This window comes from Chenopodium quinoa, unplaced genomic scaffold (genome assembly GCF_001683475.1).
Source record: "Chenopodium quinoa cultivar QQ74 unplaced genomic scaffold, ASM168347v1, whole genome shotgun sequence".
Taxonomy (NCBI): domain Eukaryota; kingdom Viridiplantae; phylum Streptophyta; class Magnoliopsida; order Caryophyllales; family Amaranthaceae; genus Chenopodium; species Chenopodium quinoa.
Genome location: NW_018745569.1, coordinates 448,401 through 474,876, shown reverse-complemented (window position 1 = coordinate 474,876; position 26,476 = coordinate 448,401). Strand labels below are relative to the sequence as shown.

At 41.2% G+C, this 26,476-nt stretch overlaps 2 protein-coding genes across 6 annotated transcripts; both read left to right on the top strand.

Moving 5' to 3' along the window:
* The first annotated feature begins 4,546 nt into the window (after nucleotides 1-4,546).
* Nucleotides 4,547-25,216, top strand: LOC110716319 (protein ASPARTIC PROTEASE IN GUARD CELL 2-like). 2 transcript variants are annotated; one of them, XM_021894931.1, is made up of 2 exons: nucleotides 4,547-6,608; nucleotides 24,772-25,216. In XM_021894931.1, exons 1-2 carry the CDS (start codon nucleotides 5,129-5,131, stop codon nucleotides 24,900-24,902), a joined length of 1,611 nt encoding a protein of 536 aa, XP_021750623.1. In that variant the 5' UTR covers nucleotides 4,547-5,128; the 3' UTR covers nucleotides 24,903-25,216. The 2 variants fall into 2 exon arrangements, with proteins under 2 accessions (XP_021750623.1, XP_021750622.1); XM_021894930.1 differs by lacking the exon at nucleotides 24,772-25,216 and having other exon boundaries at nucleotides 4,550-7,053.
* LOC110716320 lies at nucleotides 21,480-25,187 on the top strand. 4 transcript variants are annotated; one of them, XM_021894935.1, is made up of 4 exons: nucleotides 21,480-21,678; nucleotides 22,199-22,311; nucleotides 22,462-23,288; nucleotides 23,901-24,568. In XM_021894935.1, the coding sequence occupies exons 2-3, from the start codon at nucleotides 22,203-22,205 to the stop codon at nucleotides 23,283-23,285; spliced, it is 933 nt and encodes a 310-aa protein (XP_021750627.1). In that variant the 5' UTR covers nucleotides 21,480-21,678; nucleotides 22,199-22,202; the 3' UTR covers nucleotides 23,286-23,288; nucleotides 23,901-24,568. The 4 variants fall into 4 exon arrangements, with proteins under 4 accessions (XP_021750627.1, XP_021750625.1, XP_021750624.1 ...); XM_021894933.1 differs by lacking the exon at nucleotides 23,901-24,568 and adding an exon at nucleotides 24,652-25,187 and having other exon boundaries at nucleotides 22,199-23,288; XM_021894932.1 differs by having other exon boundaries at nucleotides 21,481-21,678; nucleotides 22,199-23,288.
* Nucleotides 25,217-26,476: the final 1,260 nt, after the last annotated feature.

Sequence of the window (26,476 nt, the reverse complement as noted above, 5' to 3'; positions counted from 1 at the left end):
ATATAAGAGAAATGGTCATGTCTTTGTAACATTAGAACCTTTTAAATAGAGTCCAAAGTTCTATCAATTATCTGATCTATACATTTATATAGTCTTATTCCACATCAAATCTTGGACTTACTTTCTCTCTAAAACTCAACCAAGACCCAGAGTTAGTTCTCTAATTAAGCTTTTCTTTTTTATTTAGGAAAATTCTCTAATTAAGCTAGAAAGCTACGTATATAGACGAAAAGCAAAAGATTTAAAATAATATCAATTGTGGACATACCAATATATAGCACAAATAAAATAAAAATAAATAAATTTGTAAGCCACTTTTCAAATACCAAAGATGATATTGTATTAAAATAAGATTAAGATGGAGAAAACTTTTAGGTGGTAATAATGGCTCAATTATTGAGAATCTCTAGTTTATGGATGCCAAATGTATTCCCAACTTCCATTCAGAAGATCGAAGTATATATATGTCCTTTTCTAAACCCTCCTTTTAATTTTAATTTGGTGACATTTATTCCACTTAATCTTATTTTTCTCTACACTAATTTATCATCAGTTTGGTACATTCTTGTCGTGTATTCATGCAAATTAATTAAATTAATTAATTAAGATAATTGAAATTTGATCCCATCGTAATCCATGTCCACTCCTATGCTCAAGGATAGTATAATCATCCAATTGATTGCTAGCTTTGATTAATTGGTTTTTTATTACCCTTATATTCTAATATATATGTGATAATGGGAGGTGGAAGATTTTATTTAATAATAAATGGGGGCATTCACAAGCTGCATTAACAATAATTAGTAGCTTTATGAGATCATATTTTTCCATTTAACCTACTAATTGCGCTGGAAAACACTCCTTTATTTTAATATACTTTTCTCTTTTGTTATTCATGTTATTACTCGTCCTACATTATGCCTGAATTTCACGGCTATGAATTAAGTGTTAAGATATATTATGAACTATAGCACAAGATAGACGATCTTAATTAAATTATGAGATAAAAATGTCTCCTTGATCATTTCAAATAATTGTGCACACTATAATATTAGAATTGGTCATGCAAATCATTTGTGTATCACTTACATAAAATGTCATACCTATATATCAATACAATTGTCTCATACAAGCATATTGCATTGTTATTACTACCTTAGAGTGTTTCTCTATTTATAAACGGATACATGTGAGTCAAGTCGAGTTGTGCCCAACTCATTATCAAAGGCTCATCTTGCCTCAACCCCAACCGCTCCCCCCTTCCACCCTTTCCACAAATGTATCCACCTAAGTTTGAACCCAACACATATACGTAGCATAAGCACAAGTGCACCAAAATAGCTAGGAAAAATAGCTCCTACATAACCAGGAGTTTGGCATGCACCCACTTTCAATATAATGCATAAATTGCTCCTAGTCTCTTACAAAAATGATTGAATGTGCTCACTTTGCGTGGCATACATCTTGAATGGATTACCGGCTCAAAGATTTGAGATCAAATTTCATTCGTCTATATAGTTAACTTCAATTCCTTTAATATAGTAATTCCACAGCTCTTTAATTTATAGATCGAAATAAGTTGGTTAAGCTAAGTACTATACGTAGCAGTTAATAACAATCACACTTTGATTTATAAATTAAAAATGTAAGATTATACAGGCCATATTATCTTTCATAAACTAACCCCCTACACTGATTGAGAGGCAAAAAAAGGTGGGCTAAATAAACAATCACACTTTGATTTATCCTTAAATTAATTGAACTTGGAAGCCATTTTGTCAACAAAAGAATTCCAACTTTTCATTATAGATAACCCATTACTTATTAATCAGTGAAAGAAAACAGGGTTGGAATTTATAATGTGATCGAATTTATTTGGAACACTATTATTGTAACGTTGCTAAGTGTCTTTATCAATTCAGCCAATTGTTCTACACGTAAAGAGTTGAACTATCATGCAACTACTGAAGTATATTTGGTATCTTGTACTATTATTAATATATAACCAAAACTATTATTTTAATAATCATAATTATCTCGCCTCTTTGATTGAACAACGAGTTATCTCTCTTCAAATGATGGATTTGCATAGATACTTACTACATTCTCGATCTAATTCAATATACTTGCAAAACTTTGACTTTCATATTTGTCATTAACTTAAACTGATAGTTTAGAAAATATTAATTGAGACTAACTTAATTACATTTTACATATTCCCTCTATCCTTTGATAATGGTTTCATGTTTATGCACAAAATTATAGTAAGGTGAATAAATGAAATAGAGAAAGCTGATCAATGAAATGGATCGTAATTTACATCTAGGGAATAGATTTTGGATAAAATTGTGACTTTTATTAAATGGAATGGTCATATTTGTAACAAAGTGTTAATTTATAACAAAAAAAGTGCATACATATATGTATTGTTCAAAGAGTGAAATTACATGTAAATTTCGTGTGTTATCTTATTGTAGTATCTTCAAATAATTAAACTTGACTTAAGTTCTAGGAGATTGGGTGGTGAAAGTTTGTAAACCACTAAAATCAAAAGGGGTAGATTTAGATAGATGTATGAGAAAACATCGTCTTAGCTTGATGCACACGTACCATACAAACTAGTGCGTGACTATGTCGGTCTTATTTTATTGCTACTACCCGGCCACCACGGACCAAACCCACCTCCACTTTTCATGCCCTTGGCTTATTTTTTCAAGTTGATGATTGGATCCATCTCTAGCTGCTATAGACTTTCATTGCAACAAATTCTAATATAACCACGTATTGCAACCAAACTCATTTTTGGGGCTTCATAGACTCATTGATTAGGTTGTTTTATTGCAAACAAAGTGTTATGATTCGTGGGCCAGGTAGGTGATTGGATTAATCTCTTACAACACGCACTAGAATCTAAATGTAATAAATTTCTAAAATAACCAATATGAAGTATATAATTGAATCAAACTAATTCTTGAGACTTTAAAAACTTTATATTTGCAATTGAGATTAGCGTCTTGGCTTGTCTTAGGGCCAATGCAAGTCTATACAATGACATGACAGAAAATGCAACACATACCAAGGTCAATACAAGATAACAAGGCCAAGCCGCCCATGTAAGACAAGAGAAGACATCTTAAGACATGATGATAAGGGTGAACCAAGGAATAAATGAGATTGTTCCAAGGACCAAGTAAGCCTCCTAAAGCCCTTTGGGAACACCAATAAGCACTTCAATGCGTAATTTTCTTGTATCTAAAATATGTCATTTGAAAGCTATAATACACGAAATTGGAGTAATTTTAGAGCTTTTGAGACCCAATGTTAAAAACTCACAAAATTATAGGATACGAATTCTGAAGTCATATAATGCTGTTTTGAACTAGATATAGCGATTAATTAGTCACATAAAGGCCAGCGATGACCCTTAGCCAATGAAAGGAGGCATATACAAAAAAAAAAAAAAAAAAAAAAAATTAGAGCTAGCAAACATGGGTCGGGTTGAGGTTGACCTATTTACATATACACGGGTGAATACCCCAAGTTGAACCCGACTTGTTTAGATAAACGGGTCAAAAAGTTAAACCTAAATCTGACTAGGTGTTATACGGGTTGACCTAAACCCGAACCGATTTAAGTTTGTGAGCGCAAGTATGACATAAGGTGCAACATTTAATTAATTAAGCACACAAAGCAGGCTGCTGAAGTGTAAAAGCAACATTAACATACATAGTTATAGAAAATATAGCTTATTGTTGTGGCTAAAATTGAAAAGTCATGGATTAATTTAAAATATACTACGTACAAGCTAATAGAAAGTTAAACTAATGCGAGCATGTATAGTGGAATTAGCTCGTCTACCTATCTATGTCTTAGCTTTAAAGCGCACCTTATTATAAAGGCTACTGCATATTGTATTCTCTAACCTTTTCATGTTCCATTAATACTCCATAACCTATCAAGTATGTAGTTATATCCTATAATAATGCATGCATAATCCTTTATTTTATTTTTTATTTTTGTTGTTGGGAGATTTTGGAGATTGATGATATATCATTATTTATGAGAAAAGCATGAGGTATAAAGATTTTATGTGTACGTAGGAAATTTACATTAGCTCATACACAATAACATTGATAATGTAGCTGGTAGGGATTTCACCTTATGACCTTAACTTAACATTGATGTTATAGCTACGTTTGATTTCTACCAATTACGGTTCTTGAAATTGGATGAATTAATTGAGGTTCCATAATCCCTTGCCCTCAATCCTCAAGAGCCTGAGTTCAATAACTTGAATAGTTTACTTGTGATAGGGTAGTAGCTAGCACAATTAACACTTATTACTCCGTAATTGTTTAATCTAAATTTCATGCATTTTTGGGTTGTTTTTTTTTTAAAAGATTGCCCTATTTTCTTATATAGTAACATGTCCTCACCATTTACCCCTTGCACTCACTCATACATAACTTAAAAATATACAGTATATATAATGAGGCAGAAAATATATACTTTATTCAATTGCAAAATTTTAGTTCAAGCCTTAATAAAGTACAATTTGTCTATGAGACAAACATATAAGAATAAAGGAATTACAAAACAACGATGAAATGTACATGCCCGTAAGCCTTGGTCACAACATAGCTTCGTCCATGAATATGCACTATGCAATAGGCTTTGTGTAGATGCCCCATAAAAGAGGGGTTACATTCCCTACTTGGGATCTTGTAGTAATGTGAATACAAATACAATCTCATACTCAATCACTCAATTCCAACCACACCTATTTCCTCCTTCTAAAAAGGACAAACAAAGATGATTTCACTGCTCACTAAAAATTCCTCTGCCCTCTTTACTACATACTACCTACCTCATACAAAATACACAACACAACTTTATCCTAATCATACCCCATCACACAACAAAATTAACCCAAATAAAACAGACCAAGGGGCCATCAAAGTCAACAATGATTTCCTTGCATTGCTTTTCACTATTTCATTTTTTCTCCAAACCCAATACCAATAAATCCTCCCTCTCTTCACCCTCAAAAATCTCACATTTTTTCACTTTCTAATTATCCCACTTTTAAACCCACAAAACAAAACACATACATAATAATTGCAACCAAATGACACTCCACAAAAGAAGACTAGTTCAAACTAGTACCATATGTTTCTCTATCAACTCCTTTTCTCTTCAAGTGGTGGCCACAGCCACACTACTAGTGTTTCTCCGCCTTTCGTGTGTCGCGGCCACCCACACAACCACCAATCGTGTGACATCCTACCCGAATTTCCAACACTTGAATGTCCCTAAAGAAATAGCCTCCAATAAGCTTCAAATTAAGCATTCTCGTCCTACAAAATTAGATATCGATCATCACCATCATCATAATCCTCTTCCTAAATTTAATGAACTAAAAACCGTCACATTATTATCCAATGACGACAACAACAACAATAAGAATTCAAGTTTGAACCTTAAGTTCAATCTCATTCATAGGGACAAGCTTAGCAATAAACTATCGGCATCTGGCAAGCACAAGCATGATCACACCCATCGATTCTCGCTCCGAATACAGCGCGACATCAAGCGTGTTGCCGGCCTCATTCACCGCCTTTCGAATACTAACACTAGTGGTGTGGATGATTACAAGGTGGTGGAGTCATTCGGGTCGGACGTGGTTTCGGGTATGGATCAAGGGAGTGGAGAGTACTTCATAAGGTTAGGAGTAGGAAGTCCTCCAAGAAAACAATATGTTGTCATTGACTCGGGCAGTGACATAGTTTGGGTACAATGCCAACCTTGTAAACAATGTTACAAACAATCTGACCCGGTATTCAACCCGGCCCAATCAGCCTCGTATTCGGGTGTCTCGTGCTCGTCGTTCGTGTGTAGTCGGATTCAAAACTCGGGTTGCAGCCACGCAGACCGATGCCGGTACGAGGTGCTATACAGTGACGGATCTTACACCAAGGGGAACCTTGCATTTGAGACTATCACAATTGGTGGGACTGTTGTAAGGAACGTTGCTATGGGTTGTGGACATAGTAATCAAGGCATGTTTGTTGGGGCTGCTGGTTTGTTGGGGTTAGGTGGTGGGTCCATGTCTTTTTTGGGCCAACTTGGGGGTCAAACTGGTGGAGCCTTTAGTTATTGTCTTGTGAGCCGAGGGTCTGGAACCCCCGGCTCACTAGTATTTGGACGAGAAGCTATGCCCGTTGGGGCTGCTTGGATCAACTTGGTCCGCAGCCCCCGGGCCCCTAGCTTCTACTACATAGGGCTTATGGGACTCGGGGTAGGCGGGGTCCGAGTCCCGCTCCCTGAAGGTGTGTTTGACCTCAACGGGTCAGGAGACGGTGGAGTGGTCATGGACACGGGCACGGCCGTGACCAGGTTTCCTACCACCGCCTACCAAGCATTTCGGGACTCATTCTTGATCCAAACCGCCAACCTCCCCCGGGCCTCGGGGGTGTCGATTTTCGACACATGTTATAATCTAGCCGGGTTCGGGTCAGTACGAGTCCCGACCGTATCATTCTACTTTACGGACGGGCCAATCCTGACCCTCCCGGCAAAGAACTTCTTGATCCCTATAGACGAGGCGGGTACATTTTGCTTCGCTTTCGCTCCTTCGTCGTCAGGACTATCCATCATAGGAAACATTCAACAAGAGGGTATTCAAATATCTATTGATGGTTCCAATGGTTTTGTAGGATTTGGACCTAATATCTGCTGAATGTTTATGAAGTTATGAACACCAAGCAATTGATTGAATTACCAATTTTATAGTCATCATACTACTACAGTATAGAAGTAACTCTAATAAGTAGTATAGTAATAGTATTATAGTAATACTGGATCCCCCTTTGTAAAGTTAAATTACGGAGTATTTTTTTTTCTTTTTGCAATTTTGGCCTATATTTTTACTCTTTTTCTAGTCAACTTTTGTTACTGCTATGATCGATTATGATTGTATTGATAAGTGTAATTGATAAATAAAACCATATATTATGTTTATGAAGTATGTAATAGTATGATAATCTATCTGTACACACGTGAGCTTGCATATAGTAGTATATGTTTAGACTTTATTAATTAATCAAGTTTAAGATCGAAAAAGGGATGACAATTAACATAATTTATATTTATTTGGGTGCAAGAATTGGTGTTCAGATTAAAGAGAACATGAAGTATAATAGTGGGGTCATCAATAATTCTTGATGTTTAGGTGATATTCAAAGAGAGGGTAAAAGGTTTGTGTGGGAAAAAGCTAATTATAGTAGTAGACAGTCAAACAAAACAATATGCAATTATTACCATTTTCCAGGTTACAAGGGCAGCCCACTAAGGGTGACCCTTTTGGACAACTGTAAGAATCCAAAGGTTTTTCTTGTTACATATTTTAATTTAACATATTTATATAAATAATTAATAATAATTTTACAATATGGTCAATTATATCCTGTACCTGACTGCCTAAGTCCTTCGAGAGACTGCGATATATATAGCGGTTATTTTGGTTTTAGCATGGTGGTCGAGTATGTGGCAAACCACCACATTCTTCAGCAACTGATCTTGCTGATTCTTCAGTCAAACTGCAAGCTGTTTCGGGGTTTTCTGATGTCCTGCGGGAGAGTTACAATTCCGAGACTGGAACCGGACGCCTGTACCTGCAAAATAACGGAGACTCCTGAGAGCTCCGCCTCCAACGGTCAAGTTAGTACCTGATTAAGGAGTAATTAATACAGAAATTAAAGTAATGAGATCTCTCTAGGTGAGAGTGCTTAGTGTTGGTAATCTGCGTCGTTAGCGAGATTAGCCGGTTGTTAATAACTCTGTTCTTCTCTGCTTGATCTCTTCATTATTCGATCCTTTGATTAATGAGGATTAATTGAGTATTTATAGCCTTGAGAAGCGTGCAACTCTCTAGGTTTAAGGTAAACCTAGGGCTGATCAGGCCTCTAGACTGGATTGGGCCTTGGTGGCCGGTTCTCCCACTTGGCATGGGTGGACACGTGGCGTGTCTAAAGTGGTCCGTAGAGGACGTATCTGTGATTGACACGTGGCAGGCTCCTGTTGGCCTTCGTGAAGGACACGTGGCGGAACCTGGTTGGTCCACTTGTCAGACGGTGATTGGTGGATAAAAATCCCCTAATCATTTGCCCCTCACAGGTGGCACGTGACTGGTTACGTGTCGCCTGTGACAGGTGTCACACGGTGATAGGCGACGGCCTGTTACAGGTGTCACCTTGCAAACGGCCGAGAGATTTTCCCGCCCAAATTTTGAATTTGGAAGCGACCCTTCGCCTTCTCACCTTGCCTATATAAGAAAGTGCTGACTTCGGTCATTTTCACATTTGAGAACTTTGCGAGAACATTCGGACCCTTGAACTTGCTCTGACATTTCGGACTTTTTCTGCCTACCGCCTGTTCTGACAAGCCGACTGACCCGAACTTCCAGGACTTCATCAACCGTCACTCGTTCAGGTAACTCAGTTCTCTTACTCTTAATTTCCTTTTATTTTTTGAAATGGCACCATGGAAGCACACGACACGACCTAAGTTAGTGATCAGCCGGTCACCGGGGACGGCTGAATCTAGGACTAGGAGTGCCGCCTGCCCTTTTCTGGACCCATCTTTGCCCTTTATACAAAGTCCGACTGTATCTGTGTCTATGCAGAACGTGATGGCCAGAACGAAACAGACTGCTAAGATATCAAACTCAGACGGCTCCTCCCAAAGGGTGCTCCTTAGTGAAACATCTGACCAGGCGCCAGATGTAGAACGAGGCGACTGTCAAGCCGACAGTTCTGAGAGAGGGGCCAAGGTGTTCCCTTCCCATCTTACCGTTGACATGTCTAATTTTCCTTCTGCTCCTTCTAAGGGAGAGGAGGCGGGCCCCTCTAGGAGAGGGGAGGAGTCGTCCTCCTCGGACTCGTCAGAGGACGAGTCTGAGTCCAGCTCTTCTGGACACAGTTCTCCAGGCTCAGAAGAAAAACATAGCCGCCTACAAGAGGCGAGACTTTCTCATGCAGTTGAGAAGGGGGATAATTGGGCAGAGCCGTCCGCCTCTTACAGAGAGGAAAACGCCCCCTACTACTGCAGGGTACCCCGGGGCCGGATTGCAACCATGCAAGACAACGTGGCGAGCTTTATTGCTAACCACAAAATGGGCCCGGAATTTTTACTGTTCGTGCCGGATCCAGAAGACACTGTCGTCTGGCCGGCTGGTACCAGCTATGGTGACGGCTGCTTTGGCTGCTATGTGGCGGCCATCAAAGCTGGACTGCGCTTCCCATTACATCCGGCTGTTCAGCGGATTTTAGATGGGTATGATCTGGGGTTATGGCAGTTAGCCCCCAACTCTTGGGTAAACGTACTCGGCTATGTGGCCGAGTGCGAAATGTACGGGGTGGAGCCAAGCTTTGAGGCTTTCGCCCACATGAACTATCTCAGCCGGACCCCTAAGTCGGGAGGTACCGGCTGGTACCAATTAACAAGCCATAGGGGTTACCTCATGACAAAAGGTAAGGCGAACAAATGGAAGGATTGGCGGAACACCTTCCTTATTATCGAGGGTTCAGACACGGAGCTGAACAAACGCTTTAACAAGTGGAATAGGGATCCGCCTCTTCTCGCAGGCGGCCGCAGCATGCCGCCTGTTCCCCCAAAGGCTAAAAAAGAGATCCTAGACAAAGGACTCTTCAAAGTAGAGACTAGGGTGAACTCTACTTCAGGGGTACGAGAGCAAGTACCCCTAAACTGCGTCCCGAGCTTCAAGTGGCTCTATGACGAGTACTTTTTGGCCGCCTGTGGCCTCGGCAGTCGGTGCTCTAGAGGTAGCCGGCCTGACGAATACTCTGTTTTTTCACGCCTTGTTTACTTGGGATTTTTACTAACTTTGTTGTTTATTTCTTGCAGCTGACGCCATGAGTAAAATATCAGCATCTAAGACTGCGGCGGCCATGTTGCGGGCCTCGCTCATGAAGCAGTCGTATGCCGACTCCCCCAACAAGGAGGCACCCTTGGTAAACTTCGAAAACTCTTCCTCTTTTAGTTGTCTTATGCATATACTAACTCTTTTTGTTTTCAGTCTGGCACTCCAAGGGCTTCTTCCTCGCAACAGCCGGACCCCAAGGCCCGGAGGACGACTGTTGCAAGCTCTCCTGGGTCTTCCAGGAAAACAGTGGCGGCTGAGAAGCAGCCGGCCACTTCTTCAAAAACCCAGGCGGGGCCGCCTAGATGTATGGACCCTCACTTGTAAAAAGCTCACCCTTGCTTCCTTCTTGACTAGGTCTAACTTGTTTTTTCCTTTCGCTTAATGCAGCCGGCCCCCAGGGACTTGACTTGGTTGAGGTAGCCAAGTCTATGGTTAAAGTAGTTCCTCCATCTGACAGGGAGGCGGTCAGGGGTGCTGGCACCCTTGACCTTGATGGAATTTCAGGGGTCCTTGCTGAGGTATACTTAGCATATTTTTGAGCTTTTGAGTTCCAGGACGCCTGTTAACTTTTTATTTGGAAACTGACGCCTGTTTTTCTTTGTACTTAGGCCCTGCTCCGAGTCAACAGTCTTCGCAAGCCGATTGATCGGAAAAACAAAGAGGTAAAGGCCGCAAAGGCTATGGCCGCCTCCAGCTGTGATAAGGCAATGTTTCAAATTGCCCAAAATGAAGTACTGACCATTGATCTTCTTTATTATCAGGCGCAGGCTACCGCCGCTGTTCGGGCTCAGTTAGAGGCGGCCCAAAAGAAGGTTGACGAGCTGGAGGGGACCGTCACCAACCTTAAGGCCGAGCTGAAACCTCTTCGCCAAAAAATGCACTCTTACGAAGCCATGGAGAAATCTTTGGCCAACGTAAAAGAACGCCTGGTGACCCAAGAGAAGAGTCTTACCCAAGAGCTCTCGGATAAGGCCGAGCAAGAGAAACAAGAGCTCGTCCGGGAGATGGTGGAAGACTCCGCTCAAATCCAACGCATGACCTGGGAACGACTGTTCCCCAGTGCCGACTTTGCCTCATGGGAAAGAACGTACCGCCAGTGTTCGGAAACATATAATCAACAGATCCTGGCGGCTGCTGAAGAAGAGGCGTTGGACGGTGCGTTGGAGGAGGAAGAGCCGGTTGTGGCGCTTGTGCCACTTGGGGGTAAGGCATCAAAAGAGGGTGCAGCTAAGGCCGAGTCCAGCAAGAAGAGTGCTGACCAGGCGGCAGCTGCTGATACTGAACTGCCCCCTTCTTAAGCTTTTAAGTATTTTTTTTTTTTACACGGCCTGCGTGCCGTTTGATTTGTAATTACCCTGCCAGGGGGCCGGGGTTTTGAATATTCTGCTGGTCTTTTATGGCCGGCTCATTTATCAAATTTTTGTTTTGGTTCAAATTTGTCTAAGTATTTTTAATTTGTTCACTAGACCGACTGTTGTGTATGGCCGAACGTTAAGACAGGTACAAATAGTAAGTATGCCGCTTATGCCCCTGGACGACTGGTGGTCTTGTTTCCAGGGTAGATGATCAGTCGGCCATTTATTCAATCGGTATTCGAACTCTTTATTCAATTTGTCTGACCAAGTAAATAGAATTACCTAGTCGCCAAGGAATTAAGTAGGAAAACAAGCGGCGGGTACCGGTTGTTTCCCTTTATTGCCAATGTTGGCTTTTAACTCGTAATTTGTTAACCTAGCAAGAGTATTGGTTGAGAGCCTTTGTTTATTAAAAACAAGTGGACGACTCATACCTTTTAGGCTCCATACTAAGTTTGAGTGACTATTAACTTAGGAGTTACTTAGTCTTTGTCGCAATTTAGATTGAGTAGTAGAGGTACCAGACGGCGTAGGCCGGCTAGACCCCTTGATTCGCCAATGTTTGTTGGCTATTAACTCAAGGGTACCCCCTGCATTTATCCCAAGTAATACAGGCGGTCATCTGACTCAGATGTCAACTGCTACCACTGGTTTGATTAGTGATAGAGTTATCCTTGTCTCAAAAACGGCTACGGGGTTGTCCTTGGGGACAGTCGTATAGGTGCCGTGTAATTAGTTTATAGAACAATGTTCCACCCAAAAGGGAGCTGCTCTCTGCGACGAATTTCATCCGGAGGGATGCCGTCGGACGCCTGCTATGATGTTGGGACAGGTCGAATTAGTTTTGTAGATTTGATCAGTTGGCTTGGCGCCTGGTCTGATCATTCGGCCGGTGGCCTTTGTAAGTTCTTGGTGAACGTAGGTGCTAAGTAAAAGAAGGGTAGCCGCCTGTTAGGCACAGGGTCGGCCAGGCCCTAATCTTTTTAGCTAAGTGTTTGAGTAAAATACTCAATGGGGAGTAGCCGACTGTAAAGGAACAGACGGCATGCCCCTCAGAAGATAGAGTGAAAAACTCAATGGAGAGTAGCCGACTGTAAAGGTACAGACGGCATGCCCCTCGTAATACAAAATTGAATAGTAAGTGCAAACTTTATTAAGTAGCTCTTTACTTTACATCATTCAGAAGAAATATTTTTTAAGGTTATCTACATTCCAGGTTCGAGGCAACGGTTGTCCGTCTGGTGTTTCCAGACGGTAGGTACCGTCCCTGACTTCCTCATAGATTCGGTAGGGTCCTTCCCAGTTGGGAGTTAGTTTGCCAGACTCATTAGCCCTACCAACTGCTTCCATTTTTCTAAGTACAAAGTCCCCTACTTTGAGTGGACGCCTGTGTACTTTTTTGTTGTATGATCTAGTCATTCTCAGGCGATAGATCTCATGGCGCAAAACAGCATTGCCCCTCTTTTCAGGAAGTGAGTCTAATGCCAGGCGCATAGCTTCCCAGTTTGCCTCTTCGTCATATAGCATTACTCGAAGAGTCGGCTCGTAGTGTTCTATTGGAAGAACAGCTTCTGCACCATAAGTTAGGAGGAATGGAGTTTCTCCAGTCGCCCCTTTTTCAGTCGTCCTAATGGCCCAGAGAACATGTGGTAGTTCATCTGCCCATAGGCCGCCTGCTCGTTCAATCTTTTTCTTGAGACCGTCTGAGATGATTTTATTAAAGGCTTCTACCTGGCCGTTTGCTTGTGGACGGCCGACAGATGCAAAGTAATGTGCAATTCCTTGGTCCCCCAACCAGCTTTTGAGAACAGGCGTCTCAAATTGGGGACCATTATCAAAAACCATAGACATGGGAACCCCGAACCGAGTGATGACGTTTTTCCAAATGAATGAAATTACATCTTTCGTCTTGATTCCCTTTACAGCTTCCGCCTCTACCCATTTAGTGAAGTAGTCAACGGCAACAAGTATATACCTTCTGCCGCCTGTAGCAGGCGTATATGGACCCAGAATGTCCATGCCCCACTTAGCAAACGGTAGTGGGCTGTGAATGGTAGTGAGGTCAGTAGCCGGACGGTGAATTAATTTGCCAAACCTTTGGCACTTGTCACATTTTTTCACCATCTCCATTGCATCCGCTTCCAAAGTAGGCCAAAAGTAGCCCTGTCGCCTTGCCCTTTGAGCAAGCATCCTACCACCTATATGGGAAGCACAGAAACCAGAGTGAAGATCATCTAGTATCTCTCGTCCCTTTTCAGGAGTAACACACTTTAAGAAGGGTTGAAGGTACCCCCTCTTGTGAAGTTCTCCCTGTATCATTTCAAAACAGGAGGCTCGTTTTTTCAGTGCTGCCGCCTGTTGAGGATCATCCGGCAGTGTACCGTTTGTCAAATATGCCCTGATTGAATCCATCCAAGTTGAGCTTCTGTCTAGGATTCCAATAGGGTTTTCCTCGATGCTTCTCTTCTCCATTACTTCCCAAAAAACAGTTCGAGGAGTATCGGAGGAGGCGGATGATGCTAATTTTGAAAGTGCATCTGCCTGGTTGTTTTCTGATCTCGGCACTTGGATCAGATGGAAATCCTCAAGGGAGCCGACTGCTTGTCGGACCGCCTGTAAATACTTGATCATGGCCGGATGTGTTGCTTCGTATTCGCCATTGTACTGACTCACTATCAATTGTGAATCAGAACAGGCGTCTATTTTTCTTGCCCCTGCCGCCTTACACATGCGGATCCCGGCTAGTAAAGCTTCATATTCTGCCTCATTGTTTGAAGCCTGAAAACTGAAGCGTAGAGCATACTCGAACCTGTCGCCCTCTGGAGATTGACATACGACGCCTGCTCCACAACCATTTGAAGTAGAGCTTCCGTCCACATATACCTTCCAGACTTAGTCTGGAACTTGAGAGTCAGGAGGACGAGTCATCTCTACAATAAAGTCAGCAAAGACTTGCCCCTTCACTTCTTTTCTAGGTTCGAAAGTAACTTCGAGGCTCTGTATTTCTATGGCCCATTTGATCATTCGTCCTGACGACTCCATGACGGTAAGGGGCCGCTTGATTGGTTGGTCGGTATACACGACGACTGCATGTGCCAAAAAGTAGGGCTTCAATTTTTTAACAGCCATGAAGAGTGCAAGACCAAATTTCTCCACTAGGGGATACCTCAACTCGGCATTTTTCAGTACGTGACTGACAAAGTAGACCGGGAGCTGACAGCCGTCCCTTTCAGCAAGGAGCACAGCGCTTAATGCATGATCAGAGACGGCCAGGTACATGTAGAGATCTTCTTTGGGCAAAGGGCTGACCAGCCTCGGCAAGGAATGCAAGTGAACTTTTAATTTCTGGAAGGCGGCCTCAGCATCCGGCCCCCATTCAAACCTTGCCTTTTTCTTAATTGCCTGGAAAAAGTATAGGCATTTGTCGCCTGATCGGCTTAGGAATCTCCCCAAGGCCGCCAGACAACCTGTTAACTTCTGAACCTCTCGGACGGTACGAGGCGACTGCATATCAATGACCGCCTGTACCTTCTCAGGGTTCGCCTCTATTCCTCTCTGATTGATAAGGAATCCGAGAAATTTCCCAGACTCAACTCCAAATACACATTTCTTGGGATTGAGCATGACATGGTGCCGCCTAAGTGTGGCGAAAGTTTCTCGGAGGTCCGTCAGATGATCTTTCTGAAGTTTAGTCTTGACAATCATATCATCAATATATGCCTCGACGTTTCTCCCAATCTGATCAAAGAACACAGTGTTTATCATTCGTTGGAAGGTAGCCGGGGCATTCTTAAGACCAAACGGCATGACCGTGTAACAGTATAACCCCTGATCAGTGACGAAGGCCGTCTTCTCCTGATCTTTCTTCCATAAGGGAATTTGATGGAAACCAGAATAGGCGTCAATAAAACTCATCAAGGCATGACCCGCTGTTGAGTCGACCAGGTTATCAATTTTAGGCAAAGGGTAACTGTCTTTGGGGCACGCCTTGTTTAAGTCTGTGTAGTCTACACACATTCGCCAGGTGCCATTCGGCTTTTTAACAAGCACCACATTTGCAACCCAGTCTGGGAAGTAACATTGCCGAATGAACCCTGCATCAAGTAATTTTTTAACTTCGGCGGCTGCCGCCTGACTTCTTTCTTCGCCATGGTTCCGCTTCTTTTGCCGTACCGGCTTCTTTTTCGGATCCACAGCGAGTTTATGTACTGCCAGATCAGGACTAATGCCTGGCATTTCATTGACTTCAAATGCAAAGATGTCCTTGTATTCTTTCAATAAGTTGTGAAAGTCGTCACCAAGGTTTCTCAGAGCAGTCGTCCCAACTTTGACTGTTCGGTCAGGACGAGAGTCGTCTAATATCAGGTCCGCATGCTCACCAGCCGGCTGAGGGCGGAACTCATCCGGCCGGTCCTCTGCCAATGATTGCTATTTTCTTGCTTTTCTTGCGGACTCTGTCTGGGGCGCCTTTCTCTTTTTGTCGCCTGTTTCTTGAACAGGCGCACTCTCCTTGACGTTGTCAAGGTCTGTTTTTTCTCCACTTGACCCAGTGGCCATAACAGTGGGCTTGACATCCGAGAGATAGCACTCTCGGGCCATCCTCTGATCTCCCCTTAGGGAGCCGACTGTTCCATTATCCCTCTCAAACTTAAGCAGCATAAGAGACGGGATTATAACAGCCTTGGAATTATTCAGGGTTGGTCGACCCAGAATCATGTTGTAGGCCGAGAGTTCCTCTACTACTAGGAACCGGAATACCATGTGTCGTCCTTCCCCTTTTTCGCCCAGGCGAATGGGTAGATCTACTCGTCCCAGTGGATGGACGACTCCTCCTCCAAACCCTATTAAAGGGTGGGAGGCCGGATGTATGCAGTCCGTCTGATATTTCAGTTTTGACAGACATTTGCTGCTGATGAGATCTGAGGAGCTCCCGGTATCTATGAGGATTCGGCCAACTCTCTGGTTGGCCACTTTACATTCAATAACGAGAGGGTCGTCATGCGGCCCCCTTATTCCTCCTAGATCCTCTTCAGTGATGACAATCTCAGGAAATGTATATTTGGACGGCTGTTCTTGGTGAACGGAATTTACATCTAACCGCCTTATATTATCTTTGTTGCCCCTAATAGTGGGGCCGCCTCCTGAGAAGCCGCCTGCAATGGTGTAGACGACTGCATCATCTGTATCGGAACTGTCGGCCTGTTGATTCTTTTTGGCCGACTGCTTTTTTGAGGAAGTGTTCCCCGTAGATTTCTTGACATAAGTGTCAAGATCACCTTGATCAGCCAAGCGGTCTAGGTACCGCATGAGACTGATGCAGTCATTGGTGTGATGACCAACGTCATCATGATAAGCACAGATTTTGTCTTGGCTCCGGTTGCTCGCAGAACCCTTCATGGGGAGCGACTTCTCAATTGAGAGTCGTCCCTTTATTTCTTTTAGGATAAACTGGTTATCCTTGTTAAACACATACTTTGGGGAGTATGGTTTGAATTCTTTTTTCTTTTTCTGGGCCGGCTGTTTAGAGGAATCAGCCGCCCAGACCTCTTTTCTTTTCTCATCTTTGTTGGACGACTGTTTCTGTCGTCCCTCTCTTTTGTCGAACCTCTTCCCGTCCGACTGTTTTATCGTACACAGATCAGTCGCCTGTATATAGGCTTCTGCTTCAATCAAGGCCTCTTGAAGAGTCGCCACCCTTTTTCGAACTAAATCAAATTTAAAGGTAGACCCGTCTTTGAGACCCCTAAAAAAGTCAGTATAAGCTACCTCATCCGGTAACCCTTGAATCTGTATTCTCATCAGGTTGAACCGCCTGATGTAAGAACGAAGCCCCTCCTTCTCGCCCTGCTGAATTGTTCCCAAATCAAGGGTCGTTTTCTTCGCAGGGATGTTCATAGCGAAGTTGGAGGCAAATAAGTAAGCAAGCGTCCTGAAGTTGTTTACACAACCAGTCGGCAGGTTGCCGAACCATTGCTGTGCAATTCCCTTGAGAGTCGCTGGGAAACACTTGCACCAAGTGGGATCATCCAACCCTTGAAGGTACATCAGGTTGGTGAATGCCATCAGATGGTCTTCTGGGTTAGTAGTGCCGTCATAGGCGCCTACTAGAACATTTTTTACTTTGGCCGGCTGAGCGGCTTCAGTAATTTCCTTGGAGAAGGCCGACGGCTGTTCACCAAGTCTAAGCAGCCGTAGCTGCCAGTCCATAGGTTGGACGTTTTTTGCTGCAGGTCCACCAAATGGAGGTGGCTGCATAAAATACTGTTGTTGCGGCACAAATGGTAAGTTTGGTACCGCCTGGGCACTATGAAAGCCGGACTGACGGGAGGTGCCGCCTGACTGACTCTCATGGTACGACTGAGTATGCCTCATCGAGGCATTTGGCAAACTGTCCTGAAAATTTGAAGTAGAAGCCGACTCTGATAATCGATCACTCTTCTTCTGCTCTAGCAGGTGCCGAGCATCTGTGAACGTTTGCTTTGACCCATCCGCCTGAATATGACGAACCGGTTTCCTATTTCCCGTAGGATAACGGAGTTTTGTGAAATCAAGAGCAGGTGGCTCCCGCTTCTTGGATTTAGGATGGGGAGTCGCCTCTCGCCCTTGAACTGGCTTCCTCTTCAGTGAAGTGGAAGGTTTCTTGGCCGACTGCTCTTTGACTGAAGCAGGCGGTTTTTTGTTGATCAACTCTTGAATCTCTCCCTTGAAGTCCCTCATGAAGGTCATGAGTTCGTTCCTTGTGATGGGAGCAGACCCATCAGTCGGCTGTTGCCGAGCAAGCGGTGCGCCTGCTGGCTCGCTTCCTGTTTGAAGATGCTCCCGTTCCCTCCTTTCGGTATGACGGGTACGTCGGGCCCTTAGGGTCCCGTCTGGAGCTGTATGAGTTTCAACTTCAAATTCACTTTCGGTATCATGGTCCGACTGAACTTGAGGGTCGTCTAGGGGACGCCTCTCTTCTGGAGTCGGTACAGACTTGGATGCCATCTCTGAAGTACTCTCCCCACAGACGGCGCCAAATGTTTCGGAGTTTTCTGATGTCCTGCGGGAGAGTTACAATTCCGAGACTGGAACCGGACGCCTGTACCTACAAAATAACGGAGACTCCTGAGAGCTCCGCCTCCAACGGTCAAGTTAGTACCTGATTAAGGAGTAATTAATACAGAAATTAAAGTAATGAGATCTCTCTAGGTGAGAGTGCTTAGTGTTGGTAATCTGCGTCGTTAGCGAGATTAGCCGATTGTTAATAACTCTGTTCTTCTCTGCTTGATCTCTTCATTATTCGATCCTTTGATTAATGAGGATTAATTGAGTATTTATAGCCTTGAGAAGCGTGCAACTCTCTAGGTTTAAGGTAAACCTAGGGCTGATCGGGCCTCTAGACTGGATTGGGCCTTGGTGGCCGGTTCTCCCACTTGGCATGGGTGGACACGTGGCGTGTCTAAAGTGGTCCGTAGAGGACGTATCTGTGATTGACACGTGGCAGGCTCCTGTTGGCCTTCGTGAAGGACACGTGGCGGAACCTGGTTGGTCCACTTGTCAGACGGTGATTGGTGGATAAAAATCCCCTAATCACAAGCCATTCTCTTATTATTTGGTCTGCAAGCTCTGTAGAATTAGTGATACACATTTTCCTTTTTCTTATATTAATTATGTTGCGAACAACTAATATTTTAGGTGTTAGTCTGTGTGGTTCAATACTCTGCTTCATAGTTCAGACTTGAGTTTCTCATGCATTTATCACATGAGGAGGGCTTGGGGTGGTGATGGTGATGTTTTTAGCTGCAATGGACATTGCCATTATGCAACATATTACATTAGAAATTGTAGTGCGTTTTTAAATAATTGACAATGGTAAAATAATCAATATTACAATTCGATACAATTATCATTGGGTCCGGTTAGATTTTCTTCTAGTTGAAGTAGGTAAATTGTTTGACATATTTGAAGCTCCAATAAGTAAAGTCATGTTCTCATCATCAACTGAATTTTGCTAAACTGAACTTATTTTTTATTGAACTGAACCTATTTTGTAGAAACCTGAACAAATATTTTACTTGACTTAACTTATATTTACTGAGCTGAACTTATTATTATCGAACTGAATTTATTTCTACTGAACTAAACTTATATTGACTAAAACTTATTAGAATAAGTTGACGAGAACATGAATGTTCAGATCATGCATCAAGTAGGAGATAGTTTTGAAAAATCGAATACAGGCCGTTTTGGGAGATAAGACCCGTATCCTTAATTAATTAATACAGAGTATGGGTTATGCATTTTGGGCCTTAAAGCTACCCACTACCCACCCGCTCTTTCACTATCTTCTTCTTCCCTATTACCATTACTCTGTAGATTATTTATTACTACAATAATCAATCCATCAATCTTGGGTTTACATTAATACGCTTCAAGTTTTGCCTTCTCTTCTCTTCTCTTCTTCCAAGCAATTATTGGTATTCGTTTTACGGAGTAAGTAATTTCATCTTTTCTTTTCTGAATACTAATAAATTTCATGCATGATCTAACAGATTATGTGATTTTTTTTAATTAATTCTTCGTTTTTTTCGGTATAATTGTTGTGTTTATTCCGACTTTGAGTTGTATTAATCTGATATTAATTTTTTTTTGTTGTAATATAATTTGATTAGCTTTGTTATTTCAATAATTAGGATTTTCCAGTGTTTTGTTGATAATTATTTATACGTTTAGAGCGATTTTTTTGGCGAACATAAAAGAAAGTTTTGTCGTGGCGAATTTCAGGTTTAGCGTTTAGCTCTAGAAAATTTTCATTTTCACCCTAAAGTTTCAATCTTTCCATTGAAAGATTCAATATTTGAAGTGAAAGTTTCAATCATTCATGTCAATGTTTCAAACTTTAATCATATTAGCTTCATGGTATAATGGGTGTAGCAACTCATTTAATATTTCCATGCATATGTATTAGTATGTTTGGCCGATTTTTCTCCATTGCCCTTGTCAGTGGCGGATTAAGCGTGTTCAACTGAACCCACGTGGACTTGGAAAAAAATTGCTTTCTCCGTTTCACAACAGTCGCTAAACTTTTAAAATTACATATCCTAGGTAATCTTTTAGAGAAGAGAAAGATAGAGAGAAAGAAAAAAAGGGACCCACGTGAGAGGAGAGAGATAGAAATAATTTTTTGCTTAAAAAAGAAGTGTAGCAAGTAATTGAAACTTCCTTAAATAGAAAGCATAGCGAGTAATCCGAAACGGGGGAAGTAGAAGTTTTTATTTTTTTATTTTAAAAAAAAAAAGTTAAATAAAGGTTATAAAATGCGCGATAATAAATTTTATATTAGGAGATGGTCCAGTGGTTGGTGCTCCTCGTTTTTGGGGAAAAATTACCAATCTAAGCTTCATTATCAAACAATGTTCCATATAAACGCGTGACAAAACTATTTACCAAACTAAGCCAAAGGGTAAACGCCATACAATTTTTTTACAAAAAAACATTTTAGTTAGTTGTAAAACGCTATCCTGGATGGCGTTTTACTCCTAACTGAAATGTAAAAAAAAATATTCAAAATGTAAAACGTAGAGGTGATCAAACTTGGCCCGGCCTGACCTGGCCCAATTTTGGGCTGAAAATTTATTTTTTTGGGCGGGTTTGGAAATGCGTTTTTATGTATATTTTAGTTGATTTTTTTGGCCCAGCTCGACCATTTTGGGCGGGTTTGGGCACAAAAACTTTGGCCCGAAGCTTGGCCCGAGAAATGGGCATAAATTTTTTAGCTTTGGTCCGGCCCGGCCCGTCCAATGATCACCTCTAGTAAAACGCCAACGTGGAGGGCATTTTTGTCTTCTGCATAAAACTTCAACCACGCTGGAGTTTTTGCATAGGAGTAAAACGCCAACCACGTTAGAGTTTTTACATCGGGTAAAATCTGCTATGTTCTTCAGTCAGAGGTGAAACGCCATCTAGGGTAGACTTTACCCCTAACTGAAATGTTTTAAAAAAAAAATTGTGAAAGGGTAAAACGCTATCCTAAATGGCGTTTTACCGTCAAGTTCAGTTTGATAAATAATTTTGCCACTCGTTTAATATGGAGTATAGTTTCTTAACGAAGCTTCCTTTGATAATTTTTCCCGTTTTCAGACGCGGGCCATGATCAAATGTGGTGACTCGGTGAGTAACACAAACCTGATTTTTTTTATTTTTTTTTTTTTCATTTTATGATATCCCAATTTACAAAACAACTCTCACCTCTCACCTCAAACCCCAAACCCTTTATTCGCTCCTTGCGGCGCTGCCTCCCAGGCTCCACGGCGGCCGGCGTTGGTTGGCTCGGCTCGGCGTCTCCAAATCGCTACACTCCTCGCTCTCTGTCCTACTCGCCTATCATTCTCTCAAATCTTTGTATGTGTAAATGTCTAATTACAAAAATTAATTTGTTGTTAATAGCAGTTTATTTATCTTTTTAGCTTGTTCATCTTGTTAATTAATTTACAGTTTTGTTGTTTAATTGTTATTTTAATAGTTTATTTGAATTGTAGTTGGGTTGAATACTGGAGTTGTGGATTACTTGATTTATAATTGCAATTTGATATGTTGTTTGTTAACTTATATGCTTGCTGACTGATGTATTCCGGAAGGACCTTGATGGTCTTATTTGATGTTGTCTGTTCTACATTAGTTGTTTCCCCTGGAGGTTTTATCTGTATTTTGTTAGTAGTTTCTTTTGGGGGTTTTTTTGGTATAGGGCAGCCATGTGCTTTCTGTATGTATTTCAGAAATAGTGCGCATATCTTGAGATATACACCCGGGTGTTTAATCGAATTTTCTACGGGTAAATCCTAGTTATTTATTGGAGGAAAACAATCTCTATCCATGGTATTAGAAGTTCCTAGTTTGTTTGATTAGCCGCTTTTGTGTGTAGGGATATGGGGATAGAGAGAGAGCAGAGTAGCACATCCGAAGCCGAAAGAGAGGAAAAAAGAATTGTGATGCTGGCATGGAGCGATGAACGCTTGCCTTCGGAAAGACTACAAGGTGGTACTCAATTATATCACACTCGTGCAGAATTTCACTCGGTGGATCTGAAGCACAATATATTAACTCGTTCTTGCTTTCCTTCAATTATCATGACTAAGTTCTTTTCATCTGCCATGGTGTCATCTTTGAATAAATTTATCTACTTAGTGGGAGTGGGAGGAGCGCGATTATCTGTTGTCCAATCATCTAATGAGTCTTCCTCTTCCAACCACACATTCTACTCCGGCGGTTCATGTCTTGACATGTCTGATGAGGCTCCAGTGTGGTGTCCAGCTCCTGTCTTCGTTGAGGATCACACTTCTCCCAACTATGTTAGCTTTCTTGGCAATATTTACAACTTTGGATCTGTTTGCCTTGCGCCCCAGGTTCTTGAATGTGGTGCCCTTGGCCACTGTAAGTCAATTCGCTATCTCCCTATCCCTCAAAGCCTTGCTGGTTGTAGTGTGTCTGTTCCTGTACTTCCCGACCCTTCCAACAAACGCATTCTTATGCGCCTCTATGGTGGTCCCCTTTCGTCGCCTTCCCTCTATGCTTTCACTCCCGATCCTGATGCTGATGCTATTGGGACATGGGAATGTCTCACCTCTGATTTCCATCTCTGGGCTCATGCTGCTGCTGTTGTTAATGGGGTCATATATTTTCACTGCCATAAAGTTCCATCTCTTCTTTGTGCTTTTCATATAACCAAGAAAATATGGTTGAAAGTCGGGTGGGATTCGTGCTTTAAGGACAATGTTAATATGAATGTCGAAACAAATAAATTCGATGCAATGCTTCATTTGGGCCACAATATTTTGTGCTTTGCTGGTTGGACACCAATATATTACCGGACTGCTGTTTTTACCATCGAAGTCATATTTTACAAGTTCCAAGTGTTGGTCACCGGTGAAACTGTAACCGTCAAGGTCTGTGACTCCTACTCATATGAACTTCCGGGAAGTACCAATGTGTATCATTTCCTCCCCATTTAGCAGGTACTCTTCTCCATCTTACCATCTCTTATTCTTGCTATTATTCTGTTACTTACTATCAAGGTATTTTACTGCCTCTTTTAATGTGGATTCGATTTATAATGCTAAATTTGTTCATCAACTTAGTTGAAAGAGGCATTGTTGGATAAATTTTCATTCCCAAAAATTTGCACTAGTGATTAATTTCCGAGTCTTGTTTCTTTTTGTTATTTGATAGCTCTACGAAGGAGTAGAGTTTTCATATTAATTATGAAGTTCTTGATGGCGTTCGGCTGTTTTCTAATGTGCTATTGTGTTCAAATCTCACATACATCATGCCTCGTAGTCTAGAACCTGTGGTTGTTTGATGCTCTTTGATGATTGGAGTGATTGTATTTCGACGGTACTTTAAAGGAAAACATAATGCAGAATTTATTAGACAAGTGTGAAAGATGTGAACCTGAAAAGAACACATGATGAAACAAAGTGAGTCTTTTTATAAAAAAATTCAAGATCACCAAAGATACGGCAAGCCTTAAACCAAAATATAATAATCATTTAGAATCTTCTCATAGATGTGCCAAGAAGCATTAGGAAATTTGTTGGAATGAATTGAAGTATAAACTTGGGTTTCAGGTGTAGGCCACTGGATGCTCCTGCATGATCAGCAAAACTCATGCAGATTGACCACTTCAAAAAGGCGCTCTTGCTTGTGGAGTGAAATTCAGCTGAATGAAAAACTGATATGTGATCTTAGTTTTAAAAGCGGGTGCCTAAGCGTGACACTGGGCTCAAGGTGCACTTGGGTGCCAAGAAAAACACCTCTGGAGGCTGAGGCACATACCCCTTCGAGAGGCGCAAAGGCGCAGGCTTTTTGGGCTTTTTTTTGTTTATTTTTCATTTTTAAACCTTTTGAGCCTAACCCACTAGAGGCGCACACCCCTCTTGCGCCTAGGTGCACCTCTTGCATGTGATTAAGCTGAATTCTTTTAATTTCATATTCTCTCCATAGAGGAAGAGGTAGTTAATCTCTCTGCAAAGGTAGTTAATGGATTCTGTAAGGTAAAAAAAAAAAAGGATATAGCCTTTTGAGTTCTAATGCATTGATGATTAGTTAAATTGCACTTTAGGGCCTTGTCACTTCTGTTAACTAGAGGTTTGAAATATTCCCACTTAATACTATGAGTCCATGACCCATGAGGTACAATGGTTGAAATTCCATCTAATTTGATAATTTTATAGGTGCAAGTGTGTAACAAAGTGTGAGAATCAACTGTGAACATAATATTGGATTTTCATATAAATTTGCAAGAATTGCATTATTATGACGGTCTAAACCGCCTGTGATCTGGTTGAAATTTTCACTATATCCTTGTGTTGACCAAAGGGAATCACCAAAGTTCATGAATACCAAATTGGAAATAAACCAAACACCAGGACACTAAATGGGAAATGCCAATCCTGACCCTCCCGGCAAAGAACTTCTTGATCCCTATAGACGAGGCGGGTACATTTTGCTTCGCTTTCGCTCCTTCGTCGTCAGGACTATCCATCATAGGAAACATTCAACAAGAGGGTATTCAAATATCTATTGATGGTTCCAATGGTTTTGTAGGATTTGGACCTAATATCTGCTGAATGTTTATGAAGTTATGAACACCAAGCAATTGATTGAATTACCAATTTTATAGTCATCATACTACTACAGTATAGAAGTAACTCTAATAAGTAGTATAGTAATAGTATTATAGTAATACTGGATCCCCCTTTGTAAAGTTAAATTACGGAGTATTTTTTTTTCTTTTTGCAATTTTGGCCTATATTTTTACTCTTTTTCTAGTCAACTTTTGTTACTGCTATGATCGATTATGATTGTATTGATAAGTGTAATTGATAAATAAAACCATATATTATGTTTATGAAGTATGTAATAGTATGATAATCTATCTGTACACACGTGAGCTTGCATATAGTAGTATATGTTTAGACTTTATTAATTAATCAAGTTTAAGATCGAAAAAGGGATGACAATTAACATAATTTATATTTATTTGGGTGCAAGAATTGGTGTTCAGATTAAAGAGAACATGAAGTATAATAGTGGGGTCATCAATAATTCTTGATGTTTAGGTGATATTCAAAGAGAGGGTAAAAGGTTTGTGTGGGAAAAAGCTAATTATAGTAGTAGACAGTCAAACAAAACAATATGCAATTATTACCATTTTCCAGGTTACAAGGGCAGCCCACTAAGGGTGACCCTTTTGGACAACTGTAAGAATCCAAAGGTTTTTCTTGTTACATATTTTAATTTAACATATTTATATAAATAATTAATAATAATTTTACAATATGGTCAATTATATCCTGTACCTGACTGCCTAAGTCCTTCGAGAGCATGAAACATCATACTCTTAATAAAGCGTTTGTATAGAAGGTTTAGCCTAACACGGTGCATGGATTTCAAAGTTCACATGCAATTTTGTTCTCTTCCAAAAAATTGGGAAAAGCTTTATTGAAAGGCCGATGTAACCCTTACAGTGACAATGAAGAATTCTAAGCACGATACACGACCTATCACTGGCGACACTTATGGCGGCGAGGGCAGTAGTCTACCAATAATCTTAAATAGAGGTGTTAGTAGTAGTGAAAGTAATTTAAGAAAGTTGATATTACAAATAAAAATGCAAAAATGGGTGACAATGACATACAAGAAGTTGTTTGTCCAAACGCACCATGCACCTTCCTATCTTTGGCAGCACTTTTTTTTATCAAATAACAGTGAAATGAAATGCAGAGACATAACAAACACAAATAAAAGAAAAAGGGGTTTTAGAGATGATGAACCACAAATAAATCTGTTTGTGGCTAGGCTGTGTGTGTACATGTGAAGGCATGAGTAAACTTTCTTTAACTGCATTTACATACTTAGGTGCTTGGATTAGAGTCCTAAGACTTTTTTACTCTGCAAAGATACTACTGACTTTTCCCCTCTTTTCAATGATTTTTTACACTAAAGATGACCCAACCCCAAATCCCTTCCTTTTTCTGCTTTTCATGCCTCTATTAGCCATTCATTTTTCAGCTAACTCAGTACTTTCTTTTATCCCCAACCCTCACATAATACACATAGAAATCCGAACCCTCACGAAACATGGGAAGTAACTAGATATCTAAGTGTCTAACTTGTTAAAAAACTGTTTCTAAAGGCTAAA